Consider the following 25043-nt stretch of genomic DNA (forward strand, 5'->3'; position numbering starts at 1 on the left):
CCCAGAACTTTAGAAAAGCAACTCTTAAATCCTTTAAGACACACTTGCGCTATCAATCCACTGTCCACACTCAGCTCCATTAAGGCAAGGCAAGGCAAGTTTATTTGTATAGCACAATTCAACAACAAGGTGATTCAAAGTGCTTTACAGAGACATTAGAAACAAAAAACAAATAAAAAGCACGATTTAAAATGGATTAAAACAAGCAAACTAACTAACTAACTAATTAACAAACAAACAAACAACAGTATATAAAATCAAAACAGATAAAATCAGAACAGTAGATAAAATCAGTAGTTAAATGTAAGTTTTGAAATTTAAGCTTAAAAGTGTGGATTTGGTGCTTTATTCAAATGCAGCTGAGAACAGGTGAGTCTTCAACCTGGATTTAAATAAACTGAGTGTTTCAGCTGATCTGAGGCTTTCTGGGAGTTTGTTCCAGATATAAGGAGCATAAAAGCTGAATGCAGCTTCTCCGTGTCTGGTTCTGACTCTGGGAACTGATAAAAGACCGGATCCAGATGACCTGAGGGATCTGGAAGGTTCATACTGGGTCAGGAGGTCACTGATGTATTTTGGTCCTAAATCATTCAGAGCTTTATAGACCAGCATCAGAACTTTAAAGTCTATCCTCTGACGGACAGGCAGCCAGTGTAAAGACCTCAGAGCTGGACTGATGTGGTCCACTTTTTTGGTCTTAGTGAGGACTCGAGCAGCAGAGTTCTGAATGAGCTGTAGTTGTCTGACTGATTTTTTAGGTAGACCTGTAAAGATGCTGTTACAGTAGTCAAGCCTACTAAAGATGAATGCATGGACTAGTTTTTCCAGGTCCTGTTGAGACATCAGATCTTTTATCCTTGAAATATTCTTGAGGTGATAGTAAGCTGATTTTGTTATTATTAAGACAAACATGTATGGAGCCACTTATTTTAAATAGTAAACATCAGAAAAATAAGGCAGCCCTGGGCTCAAAAAGGTTATACCACCTCAGCACTGAGTATTTTTATGAATCTTGATGTATTTCTGTCATTGTGTTTATTGCAAAGCTATATAGTGTTTGTTTGATCTGTTTTGCAAACTTGTGTATGTTTCTTTTTTCTTTTTAGTCTCAACAAACAAAAATAATTCCTCCATCTCAAAAAACTTCAGAGAAATCAAAGTGTATCTCTGTATCTTTTTTCATAAATTTCCTAGAAAAGAATCCGTAACAGGAAGCTCAGACTCAATAATAAGTATGCTGTCACTTTTCATGAGGTGAGATAAAGTAGATGCACTGTAGTTTGCAGAAGTAGTCATGTAGTGTTTTCTGTAGATGAAGAGATTTCAGTGATGAAGAAGCAATAACCACAGGTAAATATCACCTTTTGCAGAGGGTATTACTGCTCCTTTTAGTAGTTTGCAATTCTGTCTGAATCACCTATGCGGAAGCCATTCTACTTTATTCTGTTGCTTGTGATTATTGCTCTGCTGCTATATATATTGTTTGTTTTTGCCATTATGCACCATCCATCAGTGTGGGTTTATTCTGTCCCAAGGCTGGTTCTGACAAAAGTGAAAAATAGTTAGTCGTTTAAAACATATACTATTTTTAGTTAAACTGAAAGATGGCAGCATTACATTAATAAAAATATACAGTGAAGTTAATCCAAAAAATTAGACATATGATTTTTTTAACCTTTGTAGAGAGTGTATTTGCTGCATTTGCTATTCTCCAACATTTCCATGGCTGCTTGTACTTTCCTTGTATACGTGAGGTGAACAACTACACAGAAGCAGACACTGTTTTATCATTTTACTTGTTTTCTGCTTTTTTGTATCAGTAATGTGACAATATGAGTTTAGATTTCTTCAAATCTGTATAAAAAGGCATGGAAGCCTAAAGCAGTCTTACTGTAATAACACACATACTGTGCTCAACCATACATAAGCATCAAAGTTATTCTCTGAATGACCTCATGTTCACGTGGCATTCAAGCAAGCTATTTTCCCATCAGCCCACCACACACTTTTTAAATACAGTATGTAAGGCTTATTGTCTGAATGGGAGATTGTATGAATACTGATGGGGCCCTCTCTTTCTTTTTCTCTCTCTGTCTTTCACACTGCCTCAGCTCTCTCTGTATTTGATTATGTTTGTGCATATTTCATATTCATCACGCAGACCTACCCTGCTGCTAGAGTGTTTTCATTCTGATCTCACACCCCATCTCTGCTCACTACATTGTTGACATACAGCGCTCCCCTACTTTGTTAACCTTTCTTTTCTAACTCCTTACGTCTCATTTGATTTTTTTCTTTGCCGTTCACACCATCCACCGTTCCCATTTCCCTTCTCTTCATTTTCTTTCCTGTCTAACTCGTGTTTGATGTTTCATTCTGTATCACCCAGTGTTGTACCTCTTGATCTTTTATTCTTTCTTTTCTCGTTTTCATGCTGAGATGCTTCGTCGTCGTCATCTTCCTTTCTTGCTTCAATTTATTTCACTTACATGTAAGAACCTTGACTGATGCCCTTTAGTGTAAATGATTATTCTAGTTAGTTGCTTTTCTTGTCCATGTGCATTTCCCACAGTAAATCATACTTCATTTTAAAACTTAAAAAAAATCACAGTTATTCTTCTGTATCCAACATAGCCGACTTTACAGTCAAATTCTATGTGTTTTGAGCTGCAGTATGGCTTGCACAATGTATACCACCGTGCAAGAATCTATATAGAAAACATCACTTCAACACTGCTATGCTCTCACCACCCAACCCTTTATTTTGAGTGAAGAACTATGAAGGACACGCTGGTATCAGATTCCATGTACTGCTGTTTTATAGAGAAGCACAAGATTACTGCTACTATTTTATACCACCATAAAGCCACTCAGACGTATAGGGTTTTTAAGAGAGGACATTCATAGAGTTCAGTGTCACTTTGTATCAAATCTGATTTAGCTGTGTCTGATGTCAGATATGCTGTCAAACTGCTACCATATGTTAGCCTTTATTTTTTATTCCCAAGATTTAACTAGATTCATGTGTTGAGGAAAATTAATGAACTGACCCAAAAAGAACATCTCAAATAACTGATGTCTCGTTCGTATTAGTAACACCTAAATGCATATCTGCTGCCTACCTACCCAGTACTGTAGTACACCATCTGTTATACCATCTTCTTTTTCCACTTAAGGGTTTACTCCTTAACAGTTTTTTCATAAATCGTAGATCTTTAACCATGCTCTAAAAATGTTCCCAAAACTACTAAAAAGCACACTTTTGTTAATAATGTTATTAAAGTAAAAAATCCGAGGGTTGTTGTGTCATTGTTTAAGTATCTAAACACAAACACAATAATGCATATTTGCACATGTTTACATTTTTTGTTAGGGTTTTTTGTGCCGTTTATATGAACAAAACCTTTTAAAATTATGGAATAATGTGTTGTATAGCCTTTCTGACCACATCAACCCAGTCCCTTTAGACACATAAGTAGTTGTGGGAGCCAAATTCAAAAGACCAGAAGTGCTCACAACTATAAAATTAGCTTTTAAGAAAAGGAAACAAAGGGAAGTGACACAATATGAACCTATTCAGCTAAACTGCACATAAGAAAATTAACAGAAAATAATGAAGTGAAGCAGACTGTCTATGAAACTGTGCAGAATTGTTTTAGTTTGATACGTGTCACTCTTTGGGAAATTGCAGAAAGCTGTGTATAAGACAAGACAGATTTCCCTTTTTTTTTTTAAGTCAGCATTAATAAAATATAATTCTTTTTGGTGACTTTACTATTCTTAGTGATACACTTTGAAAAGGTTGATGTAAATGTAGATGAAACTGTCTTACTTGTCCATCCAAGTTACAAAATGCAGAGGAATCTGTGGTAGACTGATGATGAATAACAACTGCAAAATGGTCCCCTGGAACATTTTTCTATATTAGCTCAGTAGACTTTAGATTAATTGATATGTCTGAGTGAATTTTATATTACAAAACTCATAATATATTATTTCGAGCTCAGCTAATCAAAAGTCTATAGTTAAATCAAAATTCTCTTTTGTTTTGATTACACTGATCCTGTCAGTGTGATCGATTAAGCTGTCCTTAGTTAATCTAAAACTGTGCCTCTCTCTGAGTGAAATATTATTCTTTCCACAGAATCCTAAATTTCAGGAGCCTGTTACTCTGGACTTTCTGGATGCTGAGTTGGAGAACGACATCAAAATAGAGGTGTAGTATATAGAAGCATGTCAATCCCCACCAAACAAACACTTACACAAGTCAAAGTTTGCTACACAAACATACAGATAAGTATGCTGTCATGTCATGTCCTGTCACAGGTTACTATTCCTAGTATCTGCAAGTGATTTTCCAGGTTGTCTGACTAACTTGTTTATATGAAGCCATGAGACAAACTGTTAAAATGATCTATTATTATCAGTCAATCAGATTTTTTTTTTAAAAAAAGTCTAACTGTGGTGTTTGTTTGTCTCGATGTGTAGATCAGGAGGATGATGATTGATGGTGAAACAGGAGAGCGCACCATTAACACTCTGGTCAAAACTCAGGATGAGGTAAGGCAATATGCTGAAGGGGATTAACATATTACAGTGCAGTAACTGGTGGAAGTTTTTAAAATCGGCAAACCCAGCCACAAGCTACATTATATCTTCAATGCAAAATTATATTAACTTTATGAATGAGGCACTGAGAAATGCTACAGGTACTGTAACTGAAAATGATTGAGCCATATTGACATATTAAGTCAGCCATCGGAATAAATATGTATTTCAAGCTTTCTTAAATGTTTACATTTATTACATTTAAAGAGTTACAACTTATGTAGAAACATTTTTATCTCCTGCTACAAGAAAACAGTTTTTGTTCTTGCTTGCTATAACGAAGGTCCTTTTACGTGAGGATATTTTGGACTATTTTTGCACCACAAGTGAGGCGCTAATGATGTGACAGAGCTCCTGGTTTGGGATGAAAATAGTTTCTTTGTAACAAATTTATTTATTTTTCCACAACTAAAAGGGAGCTTGATACATAACTTTACCATTTACAGAACAATTCTGAATTCTCTTTTTTGTATGCACCATCTGTTGCAGAGGTATATAGATAGCGGAATCAGGACCTACACGTGGGCACCAGTCAATGGAACAGACTACAGGTGACACATATTACAAAAAATGTTGTATTATATATATTTTTTTAAGGATGCTCGAGCAGTTTAATGTAAGCTCAAACCCAGTTAGCACTGAGACATCAAATATTGGAAGATGCTGCTGTACCTAAGCCAACAGTGGTCACTCTCTTGTTTCTAACACCAGCCTCTGTTGAATGAGAAATACATTGAAGAGATCACACGTGTAGTCCACCATAAATGTATTCCGGAAAAACAACTCGTTGGAAAGCATCCTTTATTTTATGTTTTATATATTTAATGTATAATTTCGTACTTACTGTACAATTTTATTCAGATGTCTGTGGTCATATTTTCTGCAGCCTGGCTCTTGTGTTGCCTAAATACAGTGAACACTTCATTCAAGCTAAACTGGGGGATGATATTAAACAAGCCATGTGTAAGTATGACATATACAGCGACGATAGCCAGCATGCAAACAAATCATTACCCCCATGCATACTGTCTTTGGGTTTTTCTCTTGAGTGTCCCCACTTGCTTTGTACTGCTTGTTCATAGCTGGAACCATAGCGACTCCTTTGCATTTACTCCTCAAAACTGCCAAATCCCTACAGAGTTTCTCTTTTCTAGTGCAACCCACTGGTCAGTCACCTTTCGCTCCCACACAAACTCTTCCACATGCTTTCCCTCTCACATACCCAGCCCAAGCACTGGTTCTTTTGATCTTATCTCTTTTTTTTTACTCTTCCATCCTTCTTTACTCCCTTCATTTGGGCTTCTCTCATCTCCTCATTATATCTCCATTACCAAACTGGTTGTTTTTCTTTTCCTTTTTTTTTTTTTGGACATTACACTTTTAAAAATATTTCTTTGGCCAATTATGTCTTCCTTTCTGTCGTTAAGTCCAACTTTTCTTTCCTAAATTGTTAACAGGGTGATGACCTACCTTAAGCAGACGTACCTTACCCTGGATTGTTTTCCCTGACTCTCAACCTATTTCTCTGTCTCTCTATCTTATCTATAAACCTGTCCTCACCTCACACTCTTCATTCTTCTTGACACCCCTCTCCCACCACCCCCATGTTCGTTTTTTTCTTTAGCCGATTTATTTATTTTTTCACTCTGCGCTCCAAAAGCTCTCTGTATAATGCAAACTGGCTGCTTCTTTTAACACCTCAGAACATAGCGAATGTAATAGTTGCTTATAAATCATGAAACCACAGCTCAGGCACACGCTAACATGCACACATTCTGTGTGCCACTCTTTGTACAATTGCTTGCATTTTGATTCTGATGCAGCTTTTTCTGTCTCTTCTCCTGCTTCTGAACCGGGATTTTACAGCTTCTTCTTGGGGCAAGTACTCACTGTTCTGTGTCCTCTGTTTCCTTCTTGCTGTTTGATGCTCTTCCATTGCATAAACCTTTTTGTCCTTTATTGTTTGCATTATTGCATTGAGATGTTTATTATCTTATCAAAGCACAGAGGGCCATTTTAGTCAAAGGTTAAAAGTGGCTGAAAAAAGCACTGGATTTGGCATATCTGGCTTTAGTTAATTTTTTGCTAACTTTGATGTAAACACCACAAAGCATAAGCAATGGTGTAGCTATTCCAACAGATGAGATCTTGACTGACTCTTTCAGCCTTTGTATCGCTCCCTCGGTTACCGTAACGACTTTGTCACTGTGCCATAAATGCTGTCAGAACGTTTACAGGCCTGTTAAAGAAAGTAGCATGCTGTGCCTCAGTGCCACAGTCTGCACTGATAGGAAGATTGGACTCTAAAGTTCTCCATACAGCCATATTGAGTTTCCATTTGGGGCCAGACCACCAGAACACCACCTTAATCCAGTTTATCGAGAATTTCTAATATCCTACAGAACAAGTGAGTGCAGAAACCACCTTGGTTTCTGCACTCACTTGTTCTCTAGGATATTAGAAATTGTCCTTATAGCAATGGGTAAGGTGGATGAATATATGTGGGACTTTTTCTTTATCTATATAGTGGAACTTTATATTTGTTGATGTGACCCAATACTGTGGTAGAGGAAGTGATGAGAGAAAAGTAAAGACATAAAGACACCCTTCCTAGTCTATAGAGACACAGCAACAATGAATCTGCTTGTTATGTTTTATATGTGAAGGACATTGTTTCATCCTGCACCAGATTTCTATGACCCCAAAGAAACTCGGCGCTCAGTAATTGTTTTTGCAGACTGCACCGCACAAGTCAATATATTTTAAAGGCAATGTCCAAAAAACTCTTCATTTTAAGAGACTACAGAATGATGGCTATTGATGCCTGCCGTGTCATTTATACGATAAGAATTACCAGACTGTTTTTTTTTAATAAAATCCAGACTTGCAGCAAGTAACACCCTGGAAGAAAAATTTTCTCATATTGTTTTATATTTACATCTTGTTTCCTTGCATTCCCACAGTCTACCCCACCTTTCATTGTTTTATGTTCTGTTCTTTTCTACAAAGTGCAATCAATCTCTGTTATTTATATATTCAAGGTTTGTCTATTAGTCCTAATATCCTTTCAGTGCAGCATAGTATTTCATTACCTACTGTAGGGAATATACACATCTCAACATATTTTCCCAGGTATGACATCATTCGTCAGATGACAAACTCACTTTTATCACCCTTTGTCTTTCCTGCTTTCCCCTCTCTCCTACTCTTTTTCTCTGGGGTCACAACAGGGCAAGAAGGCAAGTATTTCTCAGTCAGTTATTCTCTCATAGCTTCCCATTCTAACTCCATTCACACTCTCTACTTTAATCCATCACCTCATATCTGTCTAATTCTCTTGTGACTATGTATGGCTATGGATTTTGGAGCTTGTCATGGAATTTGGACTCCTGTGTGTGTGTATCAACCAAAATAAATTCTGTTTGTCTGCTTATCATGTCATCTCACAGTGAATACTTTCACATATAGCCATCACACAGCTGGCTCCTATTCTACTTATCTGTAAAAATATATTTTTGGATAATATAATATTTGATACTATGAGCCTAAACAAGGTTGTTTTTTTGTTTTTCAAAAGCAATGGAGACCTTGCAGCAGGAGAGATTTGAAGAATTTGGTTATACCTACATTGCTCCAAGGTGAGTGGTCCTCACATTTACTATACATCCTCTATATACTATACAGGAGATTCCAACTGACCAATGCTGTTTCTTCAGGGAGTACTGCAAAGAGCTGAAGTTGTCACTCAACAACACCCAATTTCTCCTCGACTTCAACCAGTACATTGATAGAAACACTCCAGATGCATGTGAGTCATGCATCTTTTTCAGTGTTATTTCACTGTGCACATTTGTACTTGTTTCCTGCACTGTTGGTACTCATATTGCATATACACCCAGAACAGCAGACGGTATGTTGCATTTCTATATGTGTGTATGTATTTGTACATTGCATATTTTACAGTTTATCATGGTCTAAAAGATTTTCCACTTGCAAATCTTGATCTCAAGGTCAGAGCATGACTGTGATCATTACTATATCCTAAGCAGGATGATAACAGAATTATCGACTGAGTTTCCTACAAGTCTGATGCTGTCATGCTGCACAATGACTCATAGTGTTTGTCATCACCTAATGGATCTCACCCAGAGTATGGCTTACCACCATCATCCAGCTAATGGATCAGTGTACCATGATCCATTTTAACCCAAGGTCAAGTCATGTACTTTGGCATCAATTCTCTTTTTGCTGTTGTTTATGCAGTACGTTGAGTCATTGTGAAATGTTATGGACATGATTTAAAACAACACTCGGGAGATGTTGTGTTGAAACTCTATAGAGAAACGTGCTTGAATGATTTCATTTTGAAAAACACGTTTTTGAGATTTAAACTTAGCATCTTGGCATCATCTCCCTCCTAAATATACAACAGTCAATCCTTCACAAAGTACACCTGCTTTCTGAATTGCAATAGCCACACAAGCCTCCCTGCTGGATGGTTTTCGGACAGCTGTCATTTTCCCTTGATTTATTTAGAGAAGAACATTGGCTGAATACACCTGCAATTTTTTTCAGACTCTGACTTTCACCTGCATGACAACTTGTTTTATTCTAACTTTTAGCAAATTAGAAGATCTGATTGGTTTCAGCTCACTGGTGCACATTCCAAAAGCATAAGTTATTAATGTTACCTGCCCAGATTTGTAAACAAGAGACTGCTTTTTGCATTACTATAATTCACCTGTCACGCACTGTTGTTGTGCTATGTTTCACTGCCTGGAATATGTAAAAAATACCTTGTCTTTAATCTATAGGTAATGTGTCCCTTGTGAGTCGACTGATCCTGGATGCAGGTTTGACAGCTGAACTGGTTAAACTTTGGAGCGAGCAGACCGTGTGAGTGCCAAAACTTTTAGGTCTTGTGTATTGAAAGCAATGCAAATAAACAAATGTGAAAATCTGCACTTCAATAAAATAGTGATAGGGAATTTAAATAAATTTTCAATATTATGTGGTGATACTCAGGCAAAAGATGATGATTAGAATACAAAATTTCAAATTTGGATTCATTACTCCATAAGACCTGTTGCAACAAATGTTCAATCCAGTTCTTGTATTATTTTCTCCCTTCTTCCCATCTTGATTTGCTTCATTCCATTGAGACCTTATCTGACGAGGCTTCGGCAAACACTAGATGTAGCAGGTGTTTGCTGGAATTGTTTCCTGTTTCCTAATTACAAGTCTTTTTTTGTCCTCAAAACATTTTTTTTTAATGAAACACTGCATATAGTGCTGGGATAAGCCATATTTTCAGCTAATAACACTTTGAAAATATTTTTGGTGCAAAACTACTATTTCATCTATGTCAAGCCATTTTTCATATTCAGCTAAAAAGGTTAAGGCAAATTATGTATTGTTTTAAATAGGCTGCTAATGATGTGCCTGAAGATACAATTTAAAATAGGTTATTTGCTAAGTTGTCTGTATAGAGATGAAACAGGTTAATCCCTTGAGTTCGGTCTGTTTTTTATGCTTGAATGAGACATATGTCAATGTAAAGGGATTTAAAAAACAAACCAAAAACACCCCTGCTGTTCATTTTAAAATGCTCAGCTACAAGGACTAGAGCAGCGGTCTCCAACTCCAAGCCTCAAGGGCTGGTGTCCTGCAGGTTTTAGATATCACCCTGGGTCAACACACCTGAATCAAATGATTAGTTCATTACCAGGCCTCGAGAACTTCAAGACATGTCGAGGAGGTAATTTAGCCATTTAAATCAGCTGTGTTGGATCCTGCAGACATTAGCTGTAGCACACCGGCCCTTGAGGTCTGGAGTCGGACACCCTGGACTAGAGGGTTAGGGTTCAGAGTTGAAAATGAGCGAAAAAGCAGCTAATGTCTAAAGAAAAACTTTGAAAGACTTTTAGAAAACCTGGGAAAGTACTGCCTAACACCATCCATTCATCCATCCACCCATCCAAATTAAGTATGAGTCACAAAACCCACCCTGGAGCCAGGCCCACGGAGACATTGCTGGCAAAAGTCTGGTGATGAATGAGCTACATCATTCCACCACCCATAGGAGGCGCTGTAGAAGTCTGGTGCAGTATGAATCAGATGGTGATTGAAGCCAGAGGCCTTGGCAGTCCGATCCCCTGAAACTGCTTTGGTTACATAGAATGCCATGGCTCTGGTGCAAAAGGAAGCTTAAGATAGTGCTAGTGATGAGGCCTAGTGATACTGGCTAAATTTAATTGGACTTTGGCCAAACGTCTGATTGAATCCAGCCAGGGGTATACTTGTACACCCTGAGTTGGGGTGCTGGAAGGTGCCCCATCTGGAGACTCCATTGTCTTGCGAAATGACAGTGTGACCTGAAGGAATGTGATTGTGATGTCTTAAAAGAATTACAAAGTCTTGTGGCTCGTTGGAAGGAAAATTTAAAGAAATGAGGGGTGACTCAAGACATTTGCACAGTACTATATACATTACAGAGTACTGTGCAGTGGAAAACTTTGTTCTATTTGTACACCACTGCTCTGAACTACCCTAGCTGATGATTACTTCATGCACAGTTTATTGGCTGAGCCAACGTTTCACTTCTTTCTTGTCCGCCATGGATGATTTGATCACAACTTATGAGTGAAATATGATGAAAGCAAAGTATAAAATGCATATCACACCCAACCACATTGCTTTGCCAAGACGCTGTTTTGAGGGGAAAATAAAATAATTACGTCAGTGTGTTTGCTTTTATGGTATGCCCCCTTGTCTGAAATAATCCCAGCACACATTTACACACACTGAAGGGTATCTGTTTAACATTATGACATATAGAGACAATCGAATGGGTATAAAACAGTTTGTGTCTGTAGTCTGATCTCAGTTCACAAAAGCTCTTTTTCTGTAATTGTGAGTGTGATTGACTTTGATGTTTGATTTTCTGTTGCTTTCCATGTTCTCAGGGATGGGATAGCGGCCAGGTTTGTAGCTACAGATGGAGGAATCACAAGAGTCTATCCAAGAAGGTACTCTTAGTTTTTTCTTTGTATTTACATTGCTATCATTAGCATTGGGAAATATCACTGAATTCTTTCCCCAAATACCTTGTGGTGAAAATGTGTAAAATGAAAATTGATACAGACTGTAATACTCTTAGGTTGAATGGTTTTGGCTGCTTTACTCACTTGCTTCACTGGGCTATTTTACAGAACATGGAGGATTAAACTCTTTCAGCTGAACTCCCAGGGCTTGCCAGACCAGTATAGGACAGGGGTTAAGACTACAAAAACCACAGCCAAATACAGCAGTTTTTCCTCAATTTCTCCTCAATTGCCTGAACAACATTTAGGGGCTCCACTTTTCAAATATACAGCAACATTGCAACTAAAACTGAATGCACATAGTCTTTGTTCTCACAATCAAAAACACAATATACAGTTCGTTATTGCTTTTATTATAAGGACGTCCCACCCTACAAAGGGTGTGAGCCTATTTTTATGAGTTACAACTGGCTATAGATTAAAATATGAGTTGTTTAGAAAGATCAAACACATTTACTTGGTGTTTTATGGCTGTAACAGACCCCATATAATATTACACACCTTTATTAATGTTTTCAGTGCTGGGGAAGAGTGGACTGAGAATCCTGAGACATATGAGTCAAGTTTCTACAAGCGGACCCTGGACAATGAAATTTATATTTTCACAGCTCCATCTTTCAACGGCAAGTTTTCTGAAAGGTTTGGATTTGCATGCACATTTCCGTGTGTGAGGATCTTCAGTGTGGTCTGGCACTGAGCCTTTTCTGTTCTCTGCCTTTGGACGCCATCCCAACCCTACTGGCAGAGATCAGGCTCTCAGCCCTCTGATATCACTCTCTTTATCCTTCTTCTTTTCCCGCTGTGTCTTAAAGTGCTCATCCCCACCTTCCCTCCCTTCTGTCCTGTATACTTCCTGTCATCTCCGCTGATCACTCTAACAGACATCAGTGCAGTGATGAAGCCATGCTTAAAGCTCCAGTACACGTGACTAGATTAACACGTGCTGGCTTTACAGGGTCAGCTCTTGTAAATTTCGGCAGATAAAAATGTATGGAATTTTGCACTGGGAGTGGAAATTGCTCTCTGCCGCATACTTCTAAACATGATTTCAATTAAATTGCAATGATAAAAGATCATCTAACCTTCTTTCATCTTTTTCCAAATTGCAGCAGAGAGTGGGGAGTCTGTGTCTGAGTCAGGTATTCTGGTGAGCAAAGCAGTGGATCTTGTCATTAATGAAGTCACGCTCAAACCAGCAGGTCAGTCTTGCTAATACCACGCTGATTGCTTCTTGTGATGAAACACAAATAAAAAGACCTCTGCCTGTTTTGTGGTTTGTTCTGTAGTGGTGGGAGTGAAACTCAATGTCTCATTCTGGATGAACAGTTTCATGAATGCCACACTGAAACTGAATGTAAGCTGTTCATTTTATTGTTTGAAATATCTAAGAAATGTATATTTTACTGAACTTTTTTTTTTGCCTCACTCAATTTATTTCCTTTTAGTGCAAAGATGAGATTTGCGGCTGTCTAAGGAATGACAAGGTATAACAATATTAAAAAAACTACCAGTTTATTTAAATACTTTTTTTGAACGCTTTTTCAGTTGTTTAACACTTTTTATCCTCCAGCATGTGGACTGTGTGATACTGGATGATGGAGGATTTCTTCTCATGTCCAACAAGGATGAGTACATTACCCTGGTGAGTTATCATCAGCAATCTTTACATTATTGCAAACATGTAAGCTTCACTAATTTGGAACATTCCTTTTTCTCTCTACAAATTGTGATCATAAAAATGTGTGGCCACATGTTCAGAAGGGGCGACTTTTCCAGCAGTCATGTTTCTTGTCTTTTCTATTCATTTTTTACTTGTCTACAAACTCAGTTCCTCTTACCTTTGACAGAGAAATTCATCAATCATATATACGGGTCAAATAAAGGACTTATGACTCATTTACAAGAATGGCCTGTTTGCTTTTAGCTCTACTTTTCTATTACAGCAGTGCACCCATGTGTCTGGTAAAGTAGAGCACTAGACTCTGGACGAAGATCAAAGGGAAGGCTCCGATGGGTCTTAGTCAATCATGGAAGCTGTACTGAACTGTTTCCCCTGTGTATGTGAGAAGTCCGCTCAACTGTGTTAACTCCACTCTTTTAGGCTGCCTTCAGCCCCAGCCTGTCAGTTGTAGGATATACTGTGAGCTCAAAAACATCTCATGTCAGTCAAGATAGGACATCGGCTGTCTTTGATCCATTCTACCATCACAAAATCTGACACATACAGTTTACTCTCTTTGAGTATTCTTTTCCACATTGTGAAACAATTGATGTCTTCAGAGACGATGCCAAGCCTTTTGTGCTATTGAAAAAAAGTAAATGTATGCAGTGACAGTAGTTCTATGATCCAGAAAAAGGATCCCTTTATTAGGCTTAACAGTACACCTCTTCACTTAGAATCTTTTCCAATCTATAATAGAAGAAGTGGAATTCTTAAGACTAAAAATCTTGTTCTGGGCCATGGATTCAGATATATAGCATTGCCTAAGATGTGTTTCAATGACAAAGAAAAATTAACCGCTCAGTAACCTAATACACACGGTTAAGTCAACATGAAAAAGTCCTGTGACAATGACCTCAGTCGAGCATCAACATGTGTAATTGGTGACTGGAGGATTCCACCACTTTCTATCTAGCGAGATCATATGCCCTCTGTGAAAAATTTGAATGGGAAAGCAATACAGTGCATGTACTTCACAAAGTACAATCTGATTGGTCCCAAACTCATCCTTCAGCATAACAGCCACAAACATGCTTTTGTAAAGAACTCTTTTTAGCCACAAGTAAAACAAAGAGTCTCATAACAGATGGCAAAGCCCCACAGAGTGCTGATCTCAACATCACTGAGGCAGTGTGGGCTTACATGAAGAGGCAGAAGGCTGTGAGACAACCCAAATCCACAACAGAACTGCAGAGAAGCAAAGTTTATGTGGAAAGGTCTACATTTTTGTGAACGACTCACCTGCCAAGCAAAGTTATGATTTTGTACTAAGTCTACAAGAAAAGTTAAAGCTAGCTGTGGAAAAAACGTTTAATTTGGAAAAAAGAAACTAATTGAAACAATATTGCGTATTTGCATAATTAAAAAATATACAGGAAATGACGTAAGTTTATCAGTTTTGTCAAATTTGCCATCACAACAGTCATGAGGACGCTTTGTTGCACATGTGTTTATTTAGACTACGATGTTTGTATAACTGTGGCTCATCTACCTCTGCAAAGTGCTGTGTTTGTATTCTAATACCTTTTCTGAACTTGCATCTTTCCCATGGAAACTTTCTACATATTAAAGCATCAAATACTAAAAATAATACAATTTAAAATTAAAAAATTGCAATTTATAAAAAAATAGGTTACACAATAACTAACCTAAAAATAACTAACAAATCATTTAATGGGTTGTAAATTAATAGTTATTAAAACAGCAATAAATACTGCTAAATAAATATTGTCCATTGTCAGTTATTGTTAAACTAACTCACACCTGATGATGATCACTGAGCACGTGTAATATTTTAATTTAAATTTATTTTTGTTGTTGTTTCTAATTATAGAAAATTGTAATTTTATGGAATATAGATGAGGTGATAAAATTAAATTTTAATTACATCAGCACACATAATTTTTAAAGCCTTATGTAGTGTTTAATGGTATCTCTATTTGTTGACAATTCCCACGTACAGTATAATGGTCATTTTGTTATAAAGTTTTTATCACTGACCTATGAGCCTGTTCTTATTTTCAGGGTATTTAAATATTTTGGTTTTATAAAAGTTGCTGGTATCGTAATAGTAAGAGCATTCTCTTATTATTACGATATTCTCAATCCCACCTATTATATATGGAAACTTTTTTTACTTTATCATTACAGCTAACATTTTTCATCCAAAACTGCATTTGTTTTCTAAACTGTTTAAGTACTTTTGGTACCTAAAGCTAACTAGTGAACAAAACAGAACACAAATAATAGTACATGTTGCAGTTATTTGACTGACTCCAGTGCCAATCTGCCCGACTTTTATGGAAACTTAAAAAGGTATACTGTAACGTAGAAAACATTTTCAGTTTTACAATAGCTATCAAGATAATATTTCTAGATACCCAATACCATTTACAAACGTTTACTTAGGCAGTATCATTCAACAGCATAGCATGCATTTTTATTGCTATGCAGATGATATCCAGCTTTATTTATCCATAAGGCCAGATAACACACACCAATCGGCAAAACTGTAGGAAAGTCTTAAAGATGTAAAGACGTAGATGACCTTTACATTTCTGCTTCGAAATTTAAATAAAACTGAGGTTATTTACTAAAACATAGCATCTATCAAGTACTTACTCTGGATGACACTACCTTGGCCTCCAGTAACACTATGAGGAAAGTTGGAGTTGTTTTTGACCAGGATATGACCTGGTCGTTTGGAATCCTTCGCACATACAAGGTCTTGAATAATTAGGCTTCATCTTACGTTAAAGACCTCATAGTACCCTACTCCAATAAGGCAGTTTGCTCTCCAACTGCTGGGTGACTTGTGGTTCCCAAGATGTGAGGTAGAATGGGGGAAAAGTAGAATGGGAGGAAGAGCTGCCAGATTTCAGGCCAAGAAACAGCTCTCAGTTTGGATTCAGGAGACAGACACCCTCTCTGCTTTTAAGATCAGGCTGAACGCTTTCCCTTTTTGATAAAGTATGGCTGCCTCTCCCCGAGCCTGGTTCTGTCAGAAGTTTCTTCCTGCTAAAAGGAAGATTTTCCTTGTCAGTGTTTCCAAGTGCTTGTTTAAAGTGGGTTGTTTGATTGTTGGAATTTTCTCTGTATTATTGTAGGGTATTTAACTTGTAAATAAAATTAACTGAAAAAAAAGCTATTAACCTCAGACAAGAGGTTCATATATATATATATATATATATATATATATATATATATATATATATATATATATATATATATATATATGGTATGTACCACCGGCAGATAGAGGAGGTGGCTGATATCCAGAAATCCTACCAGTGGCTGGACAAAGCTGGACTGAAAGACAGCACAGAGGCACTAATCATGGCAGCACAAGAACAAGCTCTGAGCACAAGATCCATAGAGGCTGGGGTCTATCACACCAGGCAAGACCCCAGGTGCAGGCTGTGTAAAGATGCCCCAGAGACAATCCAGCACATAACAGCAGGGTGCAAGATGCTAGCAGGCAAGGCATACATGGAACGCCATAACCAAGTGGCCGGCATAGTGTACAGGAACATCTGTGCCGAGTATAACCTGGAAGTCCCGAGGTCAAAATGGGAGATGCCCCCAAGGGTGGTGGAGAATGACCGAGCTAAGATCCTGTGGGACTTCCAGATACAGACGGACAAAATGGTGGTGGCTAACCAACCGGACATAGTGGTGGTAGACAAACAGAAGAAGACGGCCGTAGTGATCGATGTAGCGGTTCCGAATGACAGCAATATCAGGAAGAAGGAACACGAGAAGCTGGAGAAATACCAAGGGCTCAGAGAAGAGCTCAAGAGGATGTGGAGGGTGAAGGTAACGGTGGTCCCCGTGGTAATCGGAGCACTAGGTGCGGTGACTCCCAAGCTAGGCGAGTGGCTCCAGCAGATCCCGGGAATAACATCGGAGATCTCTGTCCAGAAGAGCGCAGTCCTGGGAACAGCTAAGATACTGCGCAGGACCCTCAAGCTCCCAGGCCTCTGGTAGAGGACCCGAGCTTGAAGGATAAACCGCCCGCAGGGGCGTGCTGGGTGTTTTGTTCATATATATATATATATATATATATATATATATATATATATATATATATATATATATATATATATATATATATATATTAGGGGTGCAACGATACTCGTATCGATATTGAACCGTTCGATACAGTGCTTTCGGTTCGGTACCCATATGTATCGAACAATACAAAATAAATTTTTAATTTATTTTATCAACTTTCCTTCTGACGATGCTGTCTGTGTTGAGCGCTCAGTGGATCTGGGCTCGGCAGTGCAGCCTAGGCGGAGCAGTCGAACGCAGATTCACTGAGCGCAGGGCAAGCTAGCGAGACAGAAGTTAAGCTCTCCTTGCAACATGGCAAATTAAACCTCCCCCACCCTCATTCAGATCTGGCGTTTGGAACTATTTTGGTTTTCATGTGACATATGACCCTGAAGGTAAGCGCGTCATGGACTAAAGTAAAACAGTATGTTGGATGTGCCACGCAATGCTCAATTACATGGGTGGGAGCTAGTGTGTTAGCGCAGTTAGCTCGTTAATGTGTTGGCCATCCAGCCCCATGCACGGGCGATCCACGGTAGCTCGTTAATGGAGATTTGCCGTGTTGTGGCGTTAACGTCATTTCAACGAGATTTACGCTGACAGCACTAGTGGGAACATAACAAATATGACTGCACATTTACACTGACATCATCCTAGTGCAAAGACAAGCGGAAGCAGACAAAAACAACAAGCACGCATGCTACAAACTTTTCCCGAGTCATTTAGACAGCCGTTAGCACATGATTCTTCTTATGGGGACCTGTTATGTTTAATATGCTGCTGAGAATATAGCCCAGAAGAAGCGTATAGTATAGCTTTTATTTTGGAAAGAGACATTTCTCTGTAATAAACTCTTTTCCAAAGATAAGTGATTCCTCAATCAGATACAGGGCTCGCAAAATCGCCTGCCTGATGTCCTGGGGCTAGCGATTTTTCCAGTCGGGCTACCAAAATCTATCTCTGCCCTGCCAGTCGGGCTATTGTAGGAAGGAAAAATATATGTCAATGCTTTTGCATTCTTTCGGAAATGTAGCTGGGTAATTATGTCATTGGCATCGGTGAGCCACTGCCAATATGTGACATATTGAAATCGAGTTTGAATTTGTGCTTGTTTTTTGCTTTCACTTTGCAATCGCCTGAACTGTGTATAGAGAGCGACAGCACTGATTGGTTAGTGATGATAATTTGCGCACCAATTCCTCTGACATCGTCTTATCAATGTTAGCTTACTATGCAAACATGACAAGTGAAATCTCCTGCAGCAAGCTTAAACATGTGAGAGGTTGATCGCGCAGAGAATCGCTGAGCATTATGTGAGTGCGTGTGTAAAAGCAGCAGGATACATACTGTAGCGGGTCAGGGCTGTTCGGGGTTCTGTTTGTACAGTTAGGTTTTGTTTATGTTGCCATAGTGACGGGTGACGCCCTCTCGCTGCGACGGTGTGTTCTTCCGGGGTCAGAGGGCGCCCTGTGTGTTGTTGTTGTTGTGCTGTTGCCGCACTGAGCAGTTAGCTAGCGGCAGTGTTCTTCTGCAGATGTCAATAAACGGCTGTGCTCCCTGGCTAGCTCACGGGAAGCAAGACCAAACGATACCTCCGTCTCCTCCTTGTCTGAGCTCGCCACATTGGTGTCAGAAGTGGGATTATGGTGGCACCCCATGTTCTGACCCGAGTGACTTTTCCCCCGCCGGTCGTGACCGGTGTTGTGCCACGGCACATTACAATGTCACGAAACTAATATTAAATTCATCGAGTCTGCTGTTTTCCAGCTTTTACTCTTTATCGCGTCGACTGCAGATCAGTGACAACTAGCGTACAGAACGGAGCTGGGCAAGTTGCTCCTCCTACTTTGCGCGCTCCCTTGAATGGGGAAACAATTTTTGAGGGGGGTAACTACTTTGGCACAACACCGGCCGGTGCGCCAAAAGAAGGCACCTAGACATTTGCAGGACTTTGTGTGGGGTAATGGGGTCGTCGGGGACGACTGACCCCTTAGGTGGGGGCTATGTAGCGGGTCAGGGCTGTTCGGGGTTCTGTTTGTACAGTTATGTTTTGTTTATGTTGTCATAGTGACGGGTGACGCCCTCTCGCTTCGACGGTGTGTCCTTCCGGGGTCAGAGGGCGCCCTGTGTGTTGTTGTTGTTGCTGTGCTGTTGCCGCGCTGAGCAGTTAGCTAGCGGCAGTGTTCTTCTGCAGATGTCAATAAACGGCTGTGCTCCCTGGCTAGCTCACGGGAAGCAAGACCAAACGATACCTCCGTCTCCTCCTTGTCTGAGCTCGCCACATTGGTGTCAGAAGTGGAATGATGGTGGCACCCCATGTTCTGACCCGAGTGACTTTTCCCCCGCCGGTCGTGACCGGCCGGTGCGCCAAAAGAAGGCACCTGGACATTTGCAGGACTTTGTGTGGGGTAATGGGGTCGTCGAGGACGACTGACCCCTTAGGTGGGGGCTATGTAGCGGGTCAGGGCTGTTCGGGGTTCTGTTTGTACAGTTAGGTTTTGTTTATGTTGCCATAGTGACGGGTGACGCCCTCTCGCTGCGACGGTGTGTCCTTCCGGGGTCAGAGGGCGCCCCGTGTGTTGTTGTTGTTGCTGCTGCTGCTGCTGCTGCTGTGCTGTTGCCGCGCTGAGCAGTTAGCTAGCGGCAGTGTTCTTCTGCAGATGTCAATAAACGGCTGTGCTCCCTGGCTAGCTCACGGGAAGCAAGACCAAACGATACCTCCGTCTCCTCCTTGTCTGAGCTCGCCACATTGGTGTCAGAAGTGGAATGATGGTGGCACCCCATGTTCTGACCCGAGTGACTTTTCCCCCGCCGGTCGTGACCGGCCGGTGCGCCAAAAGAAGGCACCTGGACATTTGCAGGACTTTGTGTGGGGTAATGGGGTCGTCGAGGACGACTGACCCCTTAGGTGGGGGCTATGTAGCGGGTCAGGGCTGTTCGGGGTTCTGTTTGTACAGTTAGGTTTTGTTTATGTTGCCATAGTGACGGGTGACGCCCTCTCGCTGCGACGGTGTGTCCTTCCGGGGTCAGAGGGCGCCCCGTGTGTTGTTGTTGTTGCTGCTGCTGCTGTGCTGTTGCCGCGCTGAGCAGTTAGCTAGCGGCAGTGTTCTTCTGCAGATGTCAATAAACGGCTGTGCTCCCTGGCTAGCTCACGGGAAGCAAGACCAAACGATACCTTCGTCTCCTCCTTGTCTGAGCTCACCACAATATTTTAGTTCTGCTGAGCCAAATAAGACAGGTCAGGGTGAAGAAGTGACAGCCAAAGAAAAGCTTACCGCAAAACGGAGAAGTTATGACAAATCAGGCTATAAGGCAAAAAGAAAGTGCAGCTTTATGGTTTCATGGACAAAAGAATTTCTGTGGCTGCAATATGACAAGCGAAATAACCAGGGCTGCACATAAGTGGTCCGAAGGTGCGCATTCGCTGTCAAAATAAAAAACGGGCACAAGATAAGAAGTTGCAACGAGTGTTTGCATACATAAGATTTTCAGGAGGAGGACAGAAATTTGTTTAAAACTCTTAAAGATGTCGAAGAAGCAAGCTCCTTTAAGCAATTACTGTGATGTTCCTTCACCTCCAAAGAAATGTCAGAAGGAGTCCGAACCACAAAAGAAGCACGTATTCTCGGAAAAGTAGTTGCAGGAGGTGAGCTGGCTTCAAACAAATGATGAACGCACAGAGATGTGGTGCGGAATGTGCCGTGAAAATTTAATAAATGACAAATTAAAAAGGCATGAACGTGGGGTTTTTTTTTTAATCGAAAAAATATCGAACCGTGACACCAAAGTATCGAACCGAACCGTGAATTTTGTGTATTGTTGCACCCCTAAAAAAAAACACCCAGCACGCCCCTGCGGGCGGTTTATCCTTCAAGCTCGGGTCCTCTACCAGAGGCCTGGGAGCTTGAGGGTCCTGCGCAGTATCTTAGCTGTTCCCAGGACTGCGCTCTTCTGGACAGAGATCTCCGATGTTATTCCCGGGATCTGCTGGAGCCACTCGCCTAGCTTGGGAGTCACCGCACCTAGTGCTCCAATTACCACGGGGACCACCGTTACCTTCACCCTCCACATCCTCTCGAGCTCTTCTCTGAGCCCTTGGTATTTCTCCAGCTTCTCGTGTTCCTTCTTCCTGATATTGCTGTCATTCGGAACCGCTACATCGATCACTACGGCCGTCTTCTTCTGTTTGTCTACCACCACTATGTCCGGTTGGTTAGCCACCACCATTTTGTCCGTCTGTATCTGGAAGTCCCACAGGATCTTAGCTCGGTCATTCTCCACCACCCTTGGGGGCATCTCCCATTTTGACCTCGGGACTTCTAGGTTATACTCGGCACAGATGTTCCTGTACACTATGCCGGCCACTTGGTTATGGCGTTCCATGTATGCCTTGCCTGCTAGCATCTTGCACCCTGCTGTTATGTGCTGGATTGTCTCTGGGGCATCTTTACACAGCCTGCACCTGGGGTCTTGCCTGGTGTGATAGACCCCAGCCTCTATGGATCTTGTACTCAGAGCTTGTTCTTGTGCTGCCATGATTAGTGCCTCTGTGCTGTCTTTCAGTCCAGCTTTGTCCAGCCACTGGTAGGATTTCTGGATATCAGCCACCTCCTCTATCTGCCGGTGGTACATACCGTGCAGGGGCCTGTCCTTCCATGATGGTTCCTCGTCTCCCTCCTCTTTCTTGGGTTTCTGCTGCCTGAGGTATTCACTGAGCACTCGGTCAGTTGGGGCCATCTTCCCAATGTATTCTTGGATGTTCCTTGTCTCATCCTGGACTGTGGTGCTGACACTCACCAGTCCCCGGCCCCCTTCCTTCCGCTTAGCGTACAGCCTCAGGGTGCTGGACTTGGGGTGAAACCCTCCATGCATGGTCAGGAGCTTTCTTGTCTTTATGTCAGTGGCTTCTATCTCCTCCTTTGGCCAGCCTATTACCCCAGCAGGGTACCTGATCACGGGCAGGGCGTATGTGTTGATGGCCCGGATCTTGTTCTTACCATTCAGCTGACTCCTCAGGACTTGCCTGACCCTCTGCAGGTACTTGGTGGTTGCAGCCTTTCTAGCGGCCTCTTCATGGTTCCCATTTGCCTGCGGGATCCCCAGGTACTTGTAACTGTCCTCTATGTCTGCAATGTTGCCTTCTGGTAGTTCAATCCCCTCAGTTCTGACTACCTTCCCTCTCTTTGTTACCATCCGACTACACTTCTCCAGTCCGAACGACATTCCAATGTCATTGCTGTATAGCCTGGTAGTGTGGATCAGTGAATCCACCCCTTATATATATATATATATATATATATATATATATATATATATGATCAATGATGGAATATATTCTACAACCCTAACTCTAATTATTACTTATTTAAGCTGGTAGTTATGTTGGACTAACATTTTGATGCAAAACCTCTCAAAAGTCTTCAGCTGACTTAATAACTGCTAATATCTGCTATGTGAGGGTCATACTGTAGCATATGATTTACATCATTATTTTACTCAGTTGTATATAGCATTCGTATTCTATTTTTATCTTATTGTATATTTTTATTCTATTTTATTCTACTGTATATAGTATATTATTTTATTCTATTCTGTACAGCTGTGTACTGTATTTATTCTTATTGTATTCTAATTTTTGCGTCATAACTTTTGCACTGTCCACTTCCTGCTGTGACAAAACAAATTTCCCACGTGTGGGACTAATAAAGGTTATCTTATCTTATCTTATCTTAAACCATTCGCTGACCCTTGTGCCCTATGAATAAGGCATTGTCATTCTGTAAGAATGCAGTGATATTAGAATAGAAATGTTTTCCTCACTGGATAAAGATAGATCACTTAGAACAGCAATGTAATGATTTTTTAATGACCCATGCGTCTAAGGGGATAAAAACGGTACCTCAACCCTGCAAGCAAAACACTTACCTAATAGCGCCACTGCCTTTTCTGTTAATTTACTTATACTCCAACCAATGCTACTTTAAGGTAAGTAGGACCCAACTCCGTGCTTTGTTTACAAAAAACAAAACAAAAACAAAACAAGACTTACTTTTACACTGCTCTTACTCTCTGTTATGTTTTGTGTGTGTGTATATGTGAACCTGTCTAGATAGGTCAGTTTTTTGGTGAGGTGGATCCAGTGCTGATGACCAACCTGGTCAACACCTCCCTGTACTCCTTGAACAAGACTTATGACTATCAGTCTGTCTGTGATCCAGAGAAAGACAGCAAGGCAGCAGCTGGACCCCGCTCCGTCTATGTGGTTAGAAACCTCACTGAAACCATTACTGTATATGTTATTTGGTTTCTATTTGTGCAATAGTAATATATTAACGTAAAAAAACAGAATTTATTAGTTAATTTGATTTATGAAGCCTTACTCGTTTTTTCGGAGGCTTTTTTGTGCTTGTTTTTTCACTAGCATTTCTTTTCCTGTCTTTCTACAGCCTACCATTGCAGACTTTCTCAGTATTGGCTGGTGGGCATCCACTGCTGCCTGGTGAGTGTAGAGGTTGTGTGCTTGTGCTTCTATGTTTCATTGATTTGCGTGTGCATGTTAGAGTGGGAGCACACTTGTATTTCAGGGTGGGAGTTTGTACGGGAGTGGACTTGCATGCTGTTGAAGGATAAAGTTGGCTGGGTCAGTGTAAGACAAGGGCAGTTACACAACATGATACCGCATCATTTTCTGCTTAGCTGTCCAACTGCAATATAACCAGCTTTTAAAATAGAATGCCTGATACTTCCCATGACATTTACATCACCATTTACTCTAACTTTAGACAGATGTGTTGCTTTTAGTAAACAGCTATCGGTTGAACGTAGTTTTAAAAAACAAGCTGTTCAGGCGATTTGTTGCCTCCTACATGTGACTCATTTTGTTTTTGTTTTTACTTTTTATTGTTTTTTCCTAGGTCAGTACTTCAGCAGCTCTTCTTGGGTCTCATGTTCCCCAGCCTTCTACAGGCAGGCAAGTAACATAAGCTGTGCATAACCATCAGTCTTAGTTTGATGAGACAGAGGTCTGTCACTCCAGTTTTAATCCATGTATTTCTTACTAATCCTCTTTTCTATTAAACCGTCCCTCTTATTTCTAGCAGAGTCGACAGATGACGACATATCAGATGCCATGTTTAAAGAAAGCTGTATCACAGAGCAGACTCAATATTTCTTTGACAACGACGAAAAATCCTACTCAGGTGTCCTGGATTGTGGAAACTGTTCCAGGTATGTGTATGTTAGTTCACAAGACTCCCCATATGCTTCCATCTTAGTGGCTCTTTCCACTGATGACTTTAAATGGCTGTTGTTGAAGATTTTCAGGTTCTTACTGGGCGTCCATCTGTTTAATGGCCTGTGGGGATTGATCCAGAAAAGAATTGGTTTCCTGGTTTCGTTCTGTTTTGCAGCCTGATTTCAGACAGCTGCTTTCTGATGAGTTCTGATCACACACAGATTACCTTGATCTGTCAGAGCCCGGAATTGCAGAGGAAAGCAAAAAAAGCCTTTTTTTATCTGTTTTTCTTCCTTTACACTCTGGCAGTATGTCAAACTCA

General features: G+C 40.4%; 1 protein-coding gene across 2 annotated transcripts in view; it reads left to right on the forward strand.

Moving 5' to 3' along the window:
* LOC308389756 (voltage-dependent calcium channel subunit alpha-2/delta-1) overlaps positions 1-25043 on the forward strand; it is an 80936-nt gene that overhangs the window by 50382 nt on the left and 5511 nt on the right. For both annotated transcript variants that reach the window (XM_080871282.1, XM_080871283.1), the window contains exons 19-35: positions 4145-4216; positions 4489-4560; positions 5098-5159; positions 5495-5571; positions 8186-8246; positions 8325-8416; positions 9423-9504; positions 11574-11636; positions 12231-12334; positions 12821-12910; positions 12998-13065; positions 13157-13195; positions 13282-13353; positions 23597-23749; positions 23934-23986; positions 24402-24457; positions 24588-24714. In XM_080871282.1, the coding sequence (XP_080727408.1) occupies positions 4145-4216; positions 4489-4560; positions 5098-5159; positions 5495-5571; positions 8186-8246; positions 8325-8416; positions 9423-9504; positions 11574-11636; positions 12231-12334; positions 12821-12910; positions 12998-13065; positions 13157-13195; positions 13282-13353; positions 23597-23749; positions 23934-23986; positions 24402-24457; positions 24588-24714 (1343 nt within the window). The remainder of the gene's footprint in view (positions 1-4144; positions 4217-4488; positions 4561-5097; positions 5160-5494; positions 5572-8185; positions 8247-8324; positions 8417-9422; positions 9505-11573; positions 11637-12230; positions 12335-12820; positions 12911-12997; positions 13066-13156; positions 13196-13281; positions 13354-23596; positions 23750-23933; positions 23987-24401; positions 24458-24587; positions 24715-25043) is intronic.

Source organism: Rhamphochromis sp. 'chilingali' (genome assembly GCF_963969265.1).
Source record: "Rhamphochromis sp. 'chilingali' genome assembly, chromosome: 2".
NCBI lineage: Eukaryota > Metazoa > Chordata > Actinopteri > Cichliformes > Cichlidae > Rhamphochromis > Rhamphochromis sp. 'chilingali'.